This window comes from Carassius carassius, chromosome 26, assembly GCF_963082965.1.
Source record: "Carassius carassius chromosome 26, fCarCar2.1, whole genome shotgun sequence".
NCBI lineage: Eukaryota > Metazoa > Chordata > Actinopteri > Cypriniformes > Cyprinidae > Carassius > Carassius carassius.
This window is the reverse complement of record NC_081780.1, coordinates 10,801,242-10,818,467: the sequence shown is the minus strand read 5'-3', so window position 1 is coordinate 10,818,467 and position 17,226 is coordinate 10,801,242. Positions and strand designations below refer to the sequence as shown.

Genomic DNA, 17,226 nt, shown 5'->3' with positions numbered 1-17,226 from the left:
CGTGATGCCAGCAAATAAAATCAAATGAGCTAGAAAGTAGAGTAATAGATAGACAGTGGCTGTTATTGCTACACCAAAGTTGTGGGTTCAGTTCCCAGGGAATGATGAAATAGGCTACAGTTAAAAGGAATGAATACTTTCATTTAGCAAGGACATATTCAATTCAACAGTATACAGTATACTCTTATGTTACAAAACATTTCTGTTTCAAACAAGTGTTGTTAACTTTTCAGTTCTGAAAAAAAGTTTCCACAAAAATATTAAACATCTGTATTAAAATATTAAACATTCCACATTTAATAATAACAGGTTTACTGCAGGTTTTATGAAGGTACAAGACTTTTAAGACCAAATAAACATAGAAGGGGACATGATAAAATTCATTAAAATTATGTTTTTGAATAAAACAAGAACAAATATCTATCAGTGGACTCAAAGAAATGTTTAATTCAAATGGAAAATATGTTCATTTTTTTCTGAGTATATTGGCAGATATTCTTGTTTTAAATGTAAACGCATAATTTCTCAAAAAAAAAAAAAAAGACATACTGAGTTTAAGTTTTGCATTGCATGGAGCATTTAATTAAAAAAAAACACACTTTCTACTCCGTTTTAAAATATAAAAATCACAGACAGACACACACACACACACACACACACACACACACACACAATAATAATAATCATATATATAGATCACTTCTAAGTAGTAATAATAATAATTTTAACAACTTTTTCTTTTCTCTCAAACAGCCATAAGATCAGATATCAGATCAGATGAATGTGTAATATTACACATTTCCTTTGAAATATAAAGACAGGTGATTATTCCATTTTCTCAGTTTTCACACAGATTGTTTTGTAAACTGCATGCATCAAGTTCAGTCAACCCTGTCACATATTTAGTATCTACAAACCAGTACTTAGTTCCGAATTGGTCAGTCCCTCCTGAATAACAAACGAAATGCACAGTAGTACTTATTCAACCCTGTTACCTTCTGGAATAATTATTTGTAGCCTATATAATATTTGTAAAGTAAATTATAGATAGATAGATAGATAGATAGATAGATAGATAGCTGTGGTGGATGGGTGAGAGCGTGGTGAGGCTGCGCGCGCGCGGGGACTGTCCTGTGTTTGGCTGTGACGTCATGATTGCTCCGCCAGCTCCAGCTGAAGGGTTTCCTCTGCTCTGAGGGCATAAAAATCCGAGAGGAGGCTGCGGTCTGTGCTCTCAGTTTCCCCACCGCTTCATATCGTCCATCCACCAGCTCACCGAAAGGCTACCTCATTTGCGTTGATTCTAAATGAGCAGTTAAGTCATCCTAAAGATCTGAGGGACGAAGCAAACAAACGCTCACCGGCAGAGACGCATGAGGTCGGTGAGATATCTGCGGATGCTTTGCTCGTTACACCTGTCGTCACATGCATCTGTGGCTTTATTCTTCCTCCAGCTATTTATTTATTTGCGGTTTCTGCGCGTGCCTTTGGGTGGTGACATCCCGTCGATGCTGTTTGGACAGGATTATTCTGGAAAGCGTCAAACTCGTGTCGGATAATGGCTTTAAAAGTTAGATTTTTTTATTTACTACTGAACCTGGTCTTTTTAAAATGCAAATTATTATAGCTTGTTCTTGTGTTCTCTTTGATGCATAATCGTTTTTTATGAACGCCAGAATTGCATTGGACGATATTCGTACATGGCTGACAGTGAATGACTAGGGGTTTTATGTTAGATGGTGATTTCTGGGGTTAATTCTCTTTTTAACGTTGCATTTGTTATTCCAGTGTGTAAATGCCATGTCATGGTGAGCACTGGCCAATGTCCAGAAATACGGAGAGAGTTAAGCTCATATCATTAAACGTTTATCTTGCAGGCAGTGGTGATTTTCGTGTATAACCTTCCTATATATGCGTGCTGAGATTTCCATTTTAATATTTATTGTCATTGAATGACTGAACTCCTAGCATGATGAACCAGGATAGTCTAATGCCTTAAATGCTTTTAACTTAAAGGTAAAGCAAGTTTATTTATGTATCGCAGACATTAAAAAAAGTACATTTTGAAGTATAAATTAAGTACAATGTGAAGAGAGAACTAAATGTTGGGGAAAGTCTAATCTTAAATGTATTAAGGTTTTAAAAATGTAATTGTCATTTATTCACACACATTTCAAACCTATATGACCTCAAAAGGAGAGTTTTTGTGAAGCGTTAGGCCTATATAGTTAACTAAAACCATGAATTCAAATGTGTGTGTGTGTGTATATATATATATATATATTATATATAATATTTTTATTAAACATCTGTCATTTTTACTTCGTCGAACTTGATTTACTAATATAAAGTTAATAAAATCTGGCATTATAATATGTTATCAAATCTAACTTCATAAAAATGACAAGCACAAAACAAATTAGCTAAAAATGTAACCATTAAAATGTAAATGAAGTAAGATGTAACTTTTGTAATTGTTAATAATATCTATCATCGTAGATTTGAGATCGTGTGATGCTGCATCCACATCAATGGGTGTCAATGTAAAGAACATGACCACTGTGATATTGACTTTGTTTTGTTTTTATAAATAAGGCTATATAAAGTATATACTATGCGTTACTCCATAATACATAATAGTATTCCATTCCGAGTATGGCTATAAACGTCTGTCTTTTTATTTCCGTAATGGAGTGATCTTTGTTCATTGCCCTCTGCTTCAGAGAGACTAAGATCATGGTTCAGCTGTCACCATCTCGGACTATAGAGACGTTGACTCCGTCAGAGTTGACCGTGGAGAAGGAGGATGGCCAGGGCAGTCCTAAATCAGATGAGTCCCCTCGAGTGCTTACCGCCTTCCAGTTCACCCTTAGCCCCACCACGACCACCTACTACAGCTACGAGAAGTACATTGAGGATGGACTCATCTGCCTCAAGCACAAGATCCGTAACATTGAGAAAAAGAAGGTGCCTTTATTCTGTTGTTTTGGCAGAAATATAATTGGATGGATTGTTTTGCTTTACTTGTACAGCATGTGCTTCAGTCCTGTCCATGTGCGCTAAACAAAGCTACTTTTATCTTCTTGCAGCTGAAACTGGAAAGCTACAATGAGAAGCTAAAGAAGGGAGACAAACTTAATCAAGACCAACTGGTAATTGCTCTTCATTTTATGTGTGTTCCATCTTGGGAAATGGGGCTTGTTTTAATATGACTGATGTGTGGTAATGCTGTAGGAAGCTGTAGGGAAGTACGAGGAGGTGGTCCACAATCTTCATTTTGCCAAAGAGCTCCAGAAGACCATTGGTGCTCTAACACAAGATGTAAGGTTCATGCAATCGTAAAGTACGGCGTGAAAATAAACTGTTCTCCCTATTTCACTGGATCTTCTGATTTCTGCGTAGTTGTTGAAGACTCAGCGCAAAGTTGCTCGACAAGAGAATGTGATGAGGATTGAAGAAGAGAGGAAACGTCTGAGCTTGACACTCCAGGTGCAATACGTCCTCCACAGTCTGCAGAGAGAGGATGTTCGGAGGAACTTCTGCAACATGAGACAACATTCCCATTACCTGTCCACACAGGAAATGGAGAGCTTGCTGGATCTGGCGTCATTATTGGGATGCAAAAGAGATCATCGCATGAGGTTTGTGCCTGATACTGTCTTCTGCTTTATAGTCAGAGTTTTGTGGTGTTTAAGGTTTTTTTTTTATTTTTATTTTTGACTGCTAACTTTAAAATTAGGTACTCATTTCCTGCATTGCTTTTTTGTGTTCTATACTTCAGTATTTGTTACTAATGAGAAATAATAGACACCTAGCCAAAAAAACTAAAGTGGAATAACAATTATTTTATGCCTGACAAGGGTGCTTCTGGTTACACTTTTTTTAGCCTGTTGGAGTGGTATGATATTACTTTTGTGTTTCATGCACTAGTTTAGAGGATCAGATGGAACAGGCTGCTATTGTTTACTGGGAGCTTCTGGAAGGGAATGAAGGACCAGTTGCTGGCTCAACATGTGAGTTACTAGCTCTTTCTGTGATTGTCAAATTAATTTGGTAGTTTTCCATGAGTCATCTGAGCTAGAATTTTTATTTTTTTAATAAAATGCTATAGGATAAGCTATAAAAATTTTATATGTGTAATGTGTATGTATAGAAAAAATGCATGCAAATATATAAATACACAAAATAAATGCACACCCTTGCATTTAATTATTATCATTATTATTGATGATGATTAATACATGTATATATGCATTAGTACATTACACAAAATAAATGCAATATCAGTCCTTTGTATTATTGATGCATGTAAATGTATGTGAATGTATGTAAATGTTTAATATATGTCCTTTTTAAGTTGTAATAATTATAATACAAGGTATATAATTGCTTACATGCACAAAATATGTTCTTACTACTATTGTTTTTGTTATTCAAGGACAAACATAACAGAATAAATAAAAATGTATGTTTTCTCTATCCTGTAGTCTGATAAAGAGCCTGCATGCTCAAACATCACCTGTGTGATAGTTTATTAAATGTTTGTCATTTTGAAGTCTAGGTATGCCAACTTTTTTTTGTTTTCATTTATAATATGTATATGCCCTAGAAAACATTTAGTTCCTTTTGGAAAGCAAAAGGAACCCACTTCTATATCCGTGTTGAGGGTACAAAGACAAAAGTGACTTATTTTATGACACTGTCATTCTTCATCAGATAAGCACATGAAGAAGAAGCTACTTCAGCTAGTGGACTGTGGCTTTTTTGATCACATACCACTTTCTAAAGTTGACAGTCAAGAGAGGGCCGAGACCCTAAAGGCAGACCCTCCAAGGCCTTGTGGACTCTCAAGTGAGATTTCATTAAATTTGACCTTCAAATGTGTCTAAACAGTCTAAACAAAATTATCTCAATGCATGTTATTTATATTTCTGCATTTTAGCGCTGGTGAAGCCGAGCTCAAAAGACGTGCCTTCCAAAGAGGTAAAAACAAGTGATGTATCGAATACCATGGCCTTACGTTATCAAGTCTTCAACGCACTAGTCAGTAACTTCTGAATGATGCCAGTTTCTTAACAGACGAAACCTACCCGTGACAGACGTCACTGAGCGCAGACCGGATGAGAAGCTGTCGCCCCGTAGGTGGAAGGAGGAGCTTTTGGTGTTGAAGGAAAGGGAGCCACCAGACTCATGGGAAATGGAGTTTTCTGATCCTCCTGCATCCTCTCAGTCCCCCATACAGAAGCCATGGAAAGGAGCAGCGGGATTGATTCCTAAGACTGCAGACATCGTAAAGAGACCCACCGTTGACCCCAAGGAGGTGATACAGCTAACTTCTTGAAATGGCACTTGACCTGAATTGGAAATTATTTCCCAATGTTATTCCAAAGATGTTAATAAAATGACTAATACATTTAATTTTTAACTTAATGTAATTAATTTATTTTAAATTATAATAAAATAAAAAAAAGTATTCGTATTCTTTATTCCAAGGACCCCCAAATTTGATGATGCTCTGTTAAAATAAAGGCAGTTATGTTTTCATGTATCGTGGGTGAATAAAAATGGAAGTGCAGACAAAATGTATTAAAAACTGGAAAATAAGTTTATCCAACCAACTTTTCCTCCCCTACCGAATGAGTTTATAATACAATATGAACTCTTCTAATATAAAAAAAATGTACATTTAATTTCTTGCATTTATGTATTATTATTAGATATATTTGTTTTTTTACACATTCCTAGTGCCCTCTTGTGGCCCCCAGGACACTAGTTTCAAAACCCCTTACACATGTTGCAGCTTAAACAACTCTCATTTTGGCAATCATTTGATATGTAAAAGGGTCAGTCTTTGTCTACTTAATGTATGATGTGTTTTTTCTAGAAACGTCAAAAGAAGGGCAAGGGGGAGCAGGACTCTAAACCAGTGAGTTATTTACGTTAATCATAAACTCTTAAGTATTTCAAAGCAGTTAAAGTGTTATTTTTATGCTTTATACTTTCAGATGCCTGTGGCAGTGGAAGTCTTCAGCTCTCCATCTCCATTACTGAAAGACCCTGCTCGGCGCAAACAGCAGCTGGAGTCTCTGATGGACCAGATCTCAGGATCATTCAGTTTCATGCAGGCATGCATTTAAAAATTAAACGCTCAAAAAAAAAAAAAAAAAAAAAGAGGCAACAATACAACTAATTTGCTGCAATACAATTTAATTTTAATTTAATGATTTTTCTTGAATTAAATGAATTAAAAAAATATCAGAAAGTAAGTGTTCACGGTCATTTCCTAGAATTCTTTTGTTTGTTTTTTCTTCTGTTTGCAGGAGTCTCTTCTGGATGGAGAAACTTCCCCCTTATACAGTCAAACAAAGCGATGCCGTCCATCTCCAGGCTCCTCTACTCCTATTGGTACACGATTGCTCCATTTTAAATCAGTCAGACAAAATGTGCTGAAAATACTCACCCTTAGGTCATCCAAGATGTAGATGAGTTTTTCTTCATCAGAATAGGTTTTCCATAACCTCAATTGCTCATCATTGGATCCTCACAATAATGCACAAGTAATCCACATAATTCCAGTTTATCAATTGAAGTCTTGTGAAGCGACTCTTATTCTGGCGGCACCCATTCACTGCAGAGGATCCATTGGAGAGCAAGTGACGTTATGAATTAATTTTTTTCCAAAATCTGTTCCCATGAGGAATCTACAGTACACCTTGGACGGCCTGAGGGCAAGTACATTCCTTTAAACTGATCCTGAAAGTCTGTTTCTTTTAAAATGTAGCACCGAGGGAATTAACTAAAAGCCCATCAGATATTCTGCCACAATCCCAGCGGGTGAGTATATTTGACTTGAGGGGAGCTTATTTTGTGTATAATAACAATGTGGTCACTCTTCCCTGTAGTTGGCTAATGTGATCTTTATTTTCTAATGGTAGAGCACTCCACTGCAGATCCTGCTGTCTGGAGATGCTAAAGGTTGTCTGTCAAATGAAGACCTATCTAGAAACGACTCTGACCTTGATCTACATCATGAAGAGAAGCCAAATGTAGGGTTTTGTGTGTGTGTGAGACTGTACAGTTGTTAAAGAGTTAGTTCACCCAAAAATGAAAATTGGACTGTGTTTTACTCATCCCTGAGGCATCCTAGGTGTATACGACTTTTTTTCTTTCAGACGAATCCAGTCAGAGTTATATATTTATTTTCTTTGATCTTTCAAGCTCTATTGCAGTCACTGGGTGTTGCATTGCTTCAGTCCAAAAGAAGTGAAATAAAAAGCGCTTATACACTTGAAAAAAAAAGTGTTTCTAACTGCACTGGGAGGGCATTGAATGGCCTCTTGTAGTGAAATGATTAAAAGATAAGTTATCTTTTACTGTTTATCTTTATATTAAAAGATAAAAAGTCATATACACCTAGGATGCCTTAGGGTGAGTAAAATGCAGCCTAATTTTCATTTTGGGGCAAACTAACCCTTTAAAATGTATGCTTCCAAATAGCAGCTTTCACATGCTTATTTTAAATATGCTGTAATGGTAACTGTTATATTTGTAGAAGCAAGATGAGAGCTTCACCTCTCCTCCACTGTACCGCAGGGGATCCTCCATCTCAGTCCCATTAGAAAACCAGAGCACTGTACAGGTATATAGATGGTCAAACTAGGAATATCATGCGCTCTGCGTTTTATTTGATTTTTTTTTTTTTTTTTTTTTGTCACATGCATTTCTTTTTTTTCTTCTTCTTTTTTTTTTTTATTGAGGTTTGGGTGTGTTATTTATACATGTATTTTTAATTTATTAATTGCCATTTTTGTATTTATTTTTTTAAAGGTTTGAATTTTATGCACTTTCCATTTTTGGTGTATTCAATAATTAATATGCTAATTTCCGTGCTTAATCTTTTAACTTAATATATACATTATCTATATTGGCCAGAATTAGTTTAAAAGGGTTTATAATCTTGATCTAGGATGTTTTGCCCATGGGCTTTTACAAATTTAAATTACTGGAGAGGGCATGTGGTGCCACAAATCCCGTACATTTGAGATATTTGTTTTTTTTTTATTACAGGCAGGAAAGCAGACGTTATGCAATGGAGTATCAACCACTGTGTCTGCCACAACATTTTCCACTCCACCCAGTCATAGATCTGTCAGTGCAGAAAACACCTTCCACAACATTCACTCAGTTAGGCATAATGCTTGTCCTCATGCATCCAAAGTCCCTAACATGAATTCCACTTATTTAAATGCAAAACATTTAGTTTAACTGGTTCACTTGAAGCTCCAGCTTCCCTCTTTTCTTCAGGTGTTTAATGTGGCATCTTTGCCCATCAGTGAGAGCTCAGGGATAAAATCAGATGAGAGTGGATTCTCTGAGTCCATGCATCAGAGTTACACATCGGCCAAATCCCAGAGTTACTCCACCGCCAGCACCCAGACACCACCTGAACTCAGCCTACCTGAAGATGATGTACAGATTGGTAAAACATGCACACATGTATGCATGTATAAAATTGACATGTTCCCCAAAATGATCCCCCAAATGTAGTCAAAGCTTGATCCCCGCCCGCCCCCCCACACACTTTTTTTTTTAAGCATTATAGTTAAATATGCTAATTTCCGTGTCTTATTCTTGTGTGTCTTTGCAGAAGGCCAGTACCAGCTGGAGTGTCCTGTCAGTGTAGGTGGTCATGTGTTTTCTGGCTCTCAGCCACAGTCTCGTCCGGGTCAGTCCTGCTACCCCCGCGTTACAGTGAGAGGTATGACACGTGCAGGCAGGGGTTTGTCTCACTCATACAGATCACCTGGTGGCTACAGAGGTACCTTCCTCTTCCTCGGTCTTCACGATCTTTCACCTTTACATTTCAGTGTGCAGATCACATTATAGAGGTGTATTTCTCGTCTATAACAGACCCAGTGCATGGTCATTCTTGCACAAAATGCACAAAAGTTTCTGTAAAACTGTGGCTTTCTGTAAAACTTTTTTGGCTGATTAACAGGTGGTTATGATGCCTACAGAGTAAATGTACATTCTCCAGGAGGGGGCTTTATATCCCAGACTCATACCACACACAGAGACCCTGCATCTGCCTTTTATGTGTCCAGAGTAAGTTTGGTTACCCAATTAAAAATATTTGTGTTTTTGTTATTGATCTACTCTTTAAATCAAAAGCTGGACAGTTCTGTTCTTTATTTTATATAAATAATTTTTATATTTATTTATATTTTAATATTATATTGGGCTAGTGTTGTCGTTGATCTATACTTTTTAATGATCAATTTTTTTATTTTGCTAACAGGAGAACGGGTATCAGCAGAGCTTCAAACAAGGTGGAGGCACAGCAACTCAAAGGAGCAGTGGTATGGGCCACTAATCATACACGTACATTGATATATTCTAGGACTATATAAAATACTAATACTTTTTAAATAAATGAAGAGTTCAGATGCAAAACCCTCTTAGTGCCATGTGGAATTTTCTTCTAAAATTAGTATTTGTCTCGGGCTTCTGTTTATGTTCAGTTATTTCATTTTGATGGCAATGAAGAAAATAACCTATTCCTTATCATTAAAGCAAAATGACTAAATCTACACCTAGAAGCCCGATAAAAATGTTCATCTGAACTCTTCAAATGTTCCTGAAAATATTGTTTATACTGTGTGTGTGTGTGTATATATTAATCGTTTGACAGCACTACTCATAATACAAAGTGATATCCTTAACTCTGTGGTTTGTGTCTATCTCTTCTCCTCTTTAGCCGGTTGGAGTGACTCCTCTCAGGTGAGCAGCCCGGATCGGGAGCGTGTGTATTCGCTCGACTCAGGAATCAGTGACACGCTCTCAATCCCGCCAATGGAAGTGCCAATCACGGCCCAGGGTCCGCACACTCTGATGCCTGTACACGTGTACCCACTCACCCAACTCCGCGTGGCCTTCTCTGCCGCCCGCACATCAAACTTCGCCCCTGGCACTCTGGACCAACCAATTGCTTTTGACCTGCTGCACACCAACCTCGGTGACCTGTTTGACACAACCACCGGGCGCTTCACCTGTCCCACTGCCGGTGCTTACGTCTTCATCTTCCACATCCTGAAGCTGGCCATCAGCGTACCCTTATACATCAACCTCATGCGCAACGAAGAGGTGATGGTGTCTGCGTATGCCAACGACAGCGCTCCAGACCACGATACGGCCAGCAATCACACGATCCTCCAGCTGTTCCAGGGCGACCAAGTGTGGCTGCGACTGCACCGTGGCGCCATCTATGGCAGCAGCTGGAAGTACAGCACATTCTCTGGTTTCCTGCTGTACCAGGACTGAACATCTCTAAATGGGCACAAAAAGGGAGAAAGGGGCATTTTGGATGTTTCTGGAAAGTTACTCTGCACTTTATTGCGCTTTCGGTTATGCATGGTGTAATTGCATGTTTGAAAGTTCATGTTCAATAGTACATTGTCCTTGTTAAAGCTAATATAAGATGTTTGCAGGTGAAAGTTTACAAAAGTTTTCCTTGGTTCTATTATTATTACTATTTATTATCAGTATTTAAAATATTTTCTTTTTTTTGGATTTGAGAGCATTTACTGTGTATTTGGATGCACACACTTGTAACCCAAAGTAGCTGCATTTAGTTTGCACTAAATTGAAATCCTAACATTTATGAAGCATCTTCTGGTGTTTCCTTTAAATGGCCTTGTATGCTCATCTGCCTATTTTAGAGGAGATGGAGAGATTTGCCAGCCATATAAAAGTTTGCAAAATGGTGCCTTTTGGGGGGGGGGGGGGTCGCTGAACACATGCATCACTTTGCAAGAATGGAGGATTTTTTTTCTTTTCCGGTAAGACTTGACATGCTGAGCACTTTAAAAATGGAATTAGTGGCCTTGTTGGGGTGTATGTGCTAATCTGTGCGTTTGTCTGTGAAAAATACTGTGAGCGATCACTTGAACACTGACTCTGGCGAGAAGATGTTTAGGCCTGAAATAAAAATGTGCAGTTCACATTTGTGATTTGTGTCATTTGTGCATCAAGTAAAGTGTAAATGCGGTTTGCTCCATACGTTAGCAGCTGGGTGACAGTTTAGATTAGTATTGAAATAGAAAGTGTAGATTTTTCTCAATTTTAACCACAATTAGTTTTTGGCTCAAGTTTAGTCTTTTGATTAGGACTAATTTTCTTCACCTGAAGTTACTTAGTTGCACCCAGTTTGCCAACAGTAACCAAGCTGAAAGGGTTTTCTCAAGCTCGCTTTGAGGAACAAAAAGTTTTCACATGCAGGTTTGGAATTATTTTTTTTAATATAATATATATATATATATATATATATATATAATGTGTGTCATTTATCTTAGTTAAAAATATGATATAAACCGCAAAGTATAATTCCCATCACACCTTCGCTGATTTATTCTGTACTTGCATTCGGGTTTTTTTTTTTTTTTTTTTTTTTTTTAAACCAATCTAGATTTTAATGTGTCCGAGATTCAAATATATATTACCTCTATTCAACATTTTCACATGTTCTGCGTGATACAACTTTATTAAAAAAAAAAAAAAAACCCTGACGAAACACCCTTATATTTTGAGAGCGGGTCTCTTGCAAGGTATATTAGTCACCTTGACATGTAAAAAGCTTTTAAAAAGTAAATGTTTTCCCCTTCTATTTAGTCGACAGGACATTGCGTCGTGTTATTGAATATGTTGTTTTAAAGAGTTTTGAGATGAACACAAGAGGGCGCTGTTGCCCTACTCATTGCTCGCTTCAGTGCTGAGCGTAATGGAAAAACGGCCAACTCGTTCAGTAGGACCTCACGCGCTGACCTCAAGTCCTGCCGTTGGCTATTAATGTATCACAAAGCACAAATGTTTACTTTCCACTGCTTTTTTTCTAACAGCCGAGTGTGTTTGTTCATTTTGCTTTCAGTGAATGCCTTTTCTAATCTGAGTGTTTATTTCTGTTTGTGTTCGGTCTTCTAGTAGGCCTACTAAAAGCTTTTAAAGGAAGAGTTGATTAAGATGAAAATTCTGTCCTTTACTCACCCTAAAGCTGATCCAAACCCGTGTAAGTTTCTTTCATCTGTTGAACACAAAAGATGAAAAATGTTGAATGTAGGCATCAACTTTCATGGAAGTCAGCTGTTTGGTTCCTAACATTCTTCAGACTATTTGTTTACTATGTTTATTATTACTACACATCATGATATCATTACTTTCACTTTACTATAGTATGTTGATCTTTGTGGTCATGACAGCTGTATATTGGTCTTTTGCAATTATGTTTCTCTGTGGAGTGTGTTTTGTCGGCTCAACTGAGTTGATCTAGAAAGATTCAGTCGGACTAGTTCTGCATGTTGGAAGCAAATCAAAATTCTGGGAGGGTGAAATTTAACCTCCAGCTGGTCTGTAGGACAAGTCTGTCTGCGGTTGACCTGCCCAGACTTGTTCATATAATGCCTCCCCTTCTTAAACCTAGTTTTACCCCCTTTATTAGGTCATGTCCAATGTAAACCTACCGCCGCTGCTTCTTACATATACACACACCACCTTCTGCGTTCTGCGAGGTCCCAGGATGGCTGGGATGGTCAGCTGTCTTCTTGCATGCCATGGGATTGAGATTTTTTTGCTGGATTTGGGAAAATCAGACCTTTGAGCAACTGTTCTTTTAAAAGAAATGTTGTCGGTTTGATTTTTTGCTTTTAAGGAGTCTTGGAGTATAAATAAGTATAAAATTCCCACTTCTCTTTTTCAAGATTAAGCCTGATGCTTTTCTGATTTTTAGTTCATAACAATGTTGAAGTCATGAGTCATATTCTGAGTCATATTATGGGAAGACGCTGTACTCTGGGGTTATATCCCTGGGATTACTGTCATAACTAAAAGCCAACAATAAAACTAATAACAGCGGTTTGGTGGCACAAAAAGAGAAAAATAAATAACTTGTCGACCACAATGCTTTACAGTTTTTGGTTTTTGCAAAAGCACCTCAGAATAATACCTGGAAGCCATTTATCTGTGTAAGACAGTGGCTAAATGGTGTATTCACAAGCTGTTAAACGTTTTAGACTAAACAGTCGTTTCTTCCCGTCTCCTGCCTTTAAACTTAATGCTGGTGATTTTTCATCTGCCACAATGTCCTTCCTGAAAGAAACTAGGTGTAGTTTGAGAACAAAAGGGCTGGTGACCGTGTCATTAGTGTCTGAGATTTTTTACATGTATTTAGTCATCTTGTACAACAGCTGTGTTTAAATGGGTCATTGTTGTAATTCCTGTCCTAGCAAGACACTCCTGGCACGGTTTCAGGTATTTCTATTGACAATCATGTTTAATTCGGACTTCATTTTTATTACTCCTGAAATGATCATCTTACCTTGTTTGTTTTTTAATTACCCCTATCATACTTTAAAAAATTTTTTTAATTAATGTACATTCACAAGCGATCACAAGTCAGGTCAGTAACCTTATAAAGCAGCGGAACTGAATACTACTTAATTTATCTTATTAACTACTATTATTGGACATTTTCACTAATCATATAAATATTCATACATATGGCTAAGACCATTTCATGGTAACTGCTCAATTTTGGAGCATGCTAGCCATACACAACTGCTAAATCGTCTATTGTAACATAAATTAGTCATTGTACCTTTAATTACATTGGCGTATTTGCACCCTGATCTGAGTTTGGTGTCACAGTTTTGCATTTAAGTCCTGAACACTGTGCCCACAGTCTTGCCAAAACTGTGGTGGTGTTTTACATGTGTTTCCTATCATAATGTCTCTTTGTGGCTTGCTTCTGTGCAATAAGCAGCGAGAAAAGGGATATTTTAGAATTATGTTCCATGAAAAGCACTCACGACAACGGATATGTTTGTGTTGTGGGTTGGACTGGCGACAAACTTGTCATATGACTAGTATTGTTCTAATGTTTAGAGATGTTATACTGCTGTATAAATCCTAATTGTGGATGATACATTAAGATTATAGGATCTCCTATTGTCAGCATTTAGAATTAGTTCATGTTGGCCTTTATCATTGTGTTATTGTGCATTCACTCTATTTTTAACCACTTTTAGCACTGACATTTCTACGCAAAAACATTCCGTAGCAGGGAAAGGCTGTGTGCAAAATAGTTCAGCATAAATTCCCAGCATAACATTGCAGGAAATCCCCTTTCAGAGGTCCAGTGCAACACATTTACAGGGTGTCTTGCATTGTTGCAATCGGCAGTGCATGATGGGAATGGGTAAATGTCCTATTTTCCGCCCAGGAAATAAACTCTGTAAGCCGCAATAGGGTTGCGATAAGATTTGCGTCTGATTCTGCCAGTCCTGCTGTTGTTTTAATCTCTCTGATAACCATCTTCTCATAACAGCTAGTTAATTGAAAACAACTGGATTGCTAGTTTACAGGGAACTGCAGAAATATGTTGCAGAGGCTCATGCAGAATGTAACAGAGGCCCAAACACCCAAAGGAGGGAATGTTTTCTCACACCTGTGTCAGAATTTAGAGGTTTCGCACAAAAGAACGGCTGTGTGATTTGAGTTTACACCTCTATGAGGAGGTCCTGGTCCAGGTGTGTGATTTTAACCTGAAGCTGCACCCCGTCATTTCTTCCCATCCATGCGATCTCACTCCTTCATGTTGAACGTATATTTTTCCTAAAAAACCTCCTCCTGTCGTTTAACTCCCCCACTCAATGTCAACATGGCAGTGGCCCTGCAGTTAGTTTAGTCTTGTGCTATGTTTGGAAAAGCATATTCTTACTATTGTGGAAATATAAAACATTTATAATACGCAAAGTTGAAGTTTTCTGTATGCAGTATGAATGAGCTACTACATATACTTAAAGATATGAAAAACGTAGAAGTATGCTATGCTTACATTCAACTTGCACATTAATTCATGTATGAGTGGAATACCCAGATTTGCTTAAATATGCATCTGGCTCCATTGTAGTGTATGTGCATGCCTATTGTCCCCATCCATGCAGCATTTTTTATGTAGCATCCCATTTTGCATAAAATATGTGAAGGGAAACCCAACTAATGCTATTCGCTTGAATTGTCCTTTTGTTTTGTTTTTTTTTCAGAATGGCATACAATTCTTACTACTCCTACAGTGTATATTGTGTGCACAGTATGCAAATTTTATATGTACCCAGATAACCACATTTGCTTAAATATGTAGTATGCAGCAGAACAGACTGTACTGAATGCTAAATATATCAGTAAGGAGGTATGACAACAATATTAGACCGTATCCATTTTACATTTGCAGTGAGCAGTAAATGAGTATTCCATTCCAAACATAACAGCACTCCTTTTTACACATTGATCTTTTTTACCCTCTACAGACTAAGTCAATATGTGCCATTATAATGTTACTCTATTGATTTAGTGTGATTGTGTTGTAATTTAGAAACGCTGTGTTATGGTTTAAATGGTTTAATTCTGATTTATGTTCATGTTAATGGCTGCCATCATTCTTGTGTTTGTAGGCTGGAAGTGAACTAGTTTAAAGCTCTATATAGCATGGCTGTTTGCAGACCCAGACTGGAGACAATATTGGGGCAGGTTGGAAAGTGCTGTGGTGTGGTTTGACTTGGTTGCTGGCGAGGCCATTAAATGGTTTCCATATGGAAACGAAATGTTAGAGTCGTTTTCAGAACGTGAGTTCTGTGAACCTCAATGTCCTTTAGTTACTGTTAGCCACTGTTAGCAGTATTACCGTGAACTAATCTTGCCATATTTCTGGAAGTGACAGCATGTTATGCAGATTTTGGAAATTGAGTCCACTTCTATCCAGCATTTCTATGCCAAAAAAAAGAAAGCTAACCAGTCTCCTTATGTTAAAAAGGAGCTAATCAACTACACATAAACACAAACGCAAGTGAATTCCATTCTGGCTAACACTGCTAACGCTGTGGTTGTTTTCCCAGGATGCTTTGTTTGCCATTGTAGGCCTCCATTTCTTATTGTTTGTTGAAGTATCGCTCCGTTTTCCTCTCCTTCTTGTTCTCTTTCATCATTATTTGCTGCAGTAGAAGGACATAATTATAGCTTTCGGGAAATGATGCCTCCGTAAAGGCCCCTTTGGGAAAGAGTCAGGCTGCAAAACGATTCTTTGCCCGCTGTGTATAACAGCGCTATGCTGTGTGGAGAAAGTGTGAGGTAAACAAGTTCTTTCAGCTTTCTCTGCCTATCACAGTCTGAATGGTGAGATGTTTCCATTCTTCTCTCCAATACGTTCAGTGTGGAATAGACTCCATGTTCACTGAAAAGTTAATCTCCACCTAACAGCCTTATGTGATGTGAAATTAGCTTTTTCTTGATCTTAAATTAGTCTGTGTCCCTGAGTGTTATGTAATGTAAGGAACGAGGCGTTGCTCGATTCCTTTATGGATTTATGTAGACATGGGGGGGGTGTTTGGAGATGTATGCGTGAGAGTTTCAGAACCACAGCTCTGGGCCGAACTGGTTCACATTAGAGTTGTTTATGGTGTGTAAATTATCCAGAACTGATGTTAATCAACAGGCACACATGCACACAAAGCTCTGAGCTCATCTCTTACTCAGGGGTCTGGCACGATCCGAAATGCATCATGCAGAAATTTACAGGAATATTTTGGCGCTGTCGAAACCATCTGAAAAACAACTGCACATTTTGTTTCATTGTGTTTGTGCCTGTATCATACTGACATGGCTGCTGCACTGCATGTTGTTTTAGCCTTTTGCCTCAATTCGAATCACATTTCACCTAAGGATGATGAACTCTTGACAATTATAGTCTGTAAATTTGCTGTTAGAGTTACAGATACCATCATGCTTCTGTAATATAGCCAATCAACAGACGTAATGTAACACAAAGCTTTGTTTTTAGAGTCAGCGCAAATGGGCCAACTTTTGATATAAACACTTAAAATTCAGGTAAAAAAAGCAGTAAGTATGAGCAGAATGCAATGAATGTAGATACACTATAGACCAATAGACGTGCCTTTTTGACTAAATTATTATCAGCATATATGTGTAATGGTGATATTCTTCTCAGAGTTAGAAATGTCAAGAAAGTAATTCATTTCATTTAGTCACGAGTTAGTGAGTTTTGCTTGGCTCTATATTATTATTATTATCCTAGAAATGGCCTTTGGTGAGGCAATCTCTTTAAAATATTTAAACACATTAATCACAAATAATTATGACAAAAGTACTGTTTTTCAACATACT

At 37.5% G+C, this 17,226-nt stretch overlaps 1 protein-coding gene across 4 annotated transcripts; it reads left to right on the top strand.

The window, feature by feature from the left end:
• The first annotated feature begins 1,134 nt into the window (after positions 1–1,134).
• LOC132105767 (caprin-2-like) lies at positions 1,135–10,783 on the top strand. 4 transcript variants are annotated; one of them, XM_059511147.1, is made up of 21 exons: positions 1,135–1,378; positions 2,724–2,967; positions 3,090–3,152; positions 3,235–3,321; positions 3,403–3,641; positions 3,931–4,013; positions 4,717–4,851; positions 4,943–4,983; positions 5,069–5,320; positions 5,885–5,926; positions 6,006–6,125; positions 6,321–6,405; positions 6,782–6,834; positions 6,936–7,046; positions 7,553–7,639; positions 8,068–8,184; positions 8,305–8,479; positions 8,648–8,818; positions 8,999–9,105; positions 9,299–9,356; positions 9,758–10,783. In XM_059511147.1, exons 1-21 carry the CDS (start codon positions 1,374–1,376, stop codon positions 10,318–10,320), a joined length of 2,838 nt encoding a protein of 945 aa, XP_059367130.1. In that variant the 5' UTR covers positions 1,135–1,373; the 3' UTR covers positions 10,321–10,783. The 4 variants fall into 4 exon arrangements, with proteins under 4 accessions (XP_059367130.1, XP_059367131.1, XP_059367129.1 ...); XM_059511148.1 differs by having other exon boundaries at positions 1,139–1,378; positions 8,068–8,148; positions 9,299–9,359; XM_059511146.1 differs by having other exon boundaries at positions 1,139–1,378; positions 9,299–9,359.
• Positions 10,784–17,226: the final 6,443 nt, after the last annotated feature.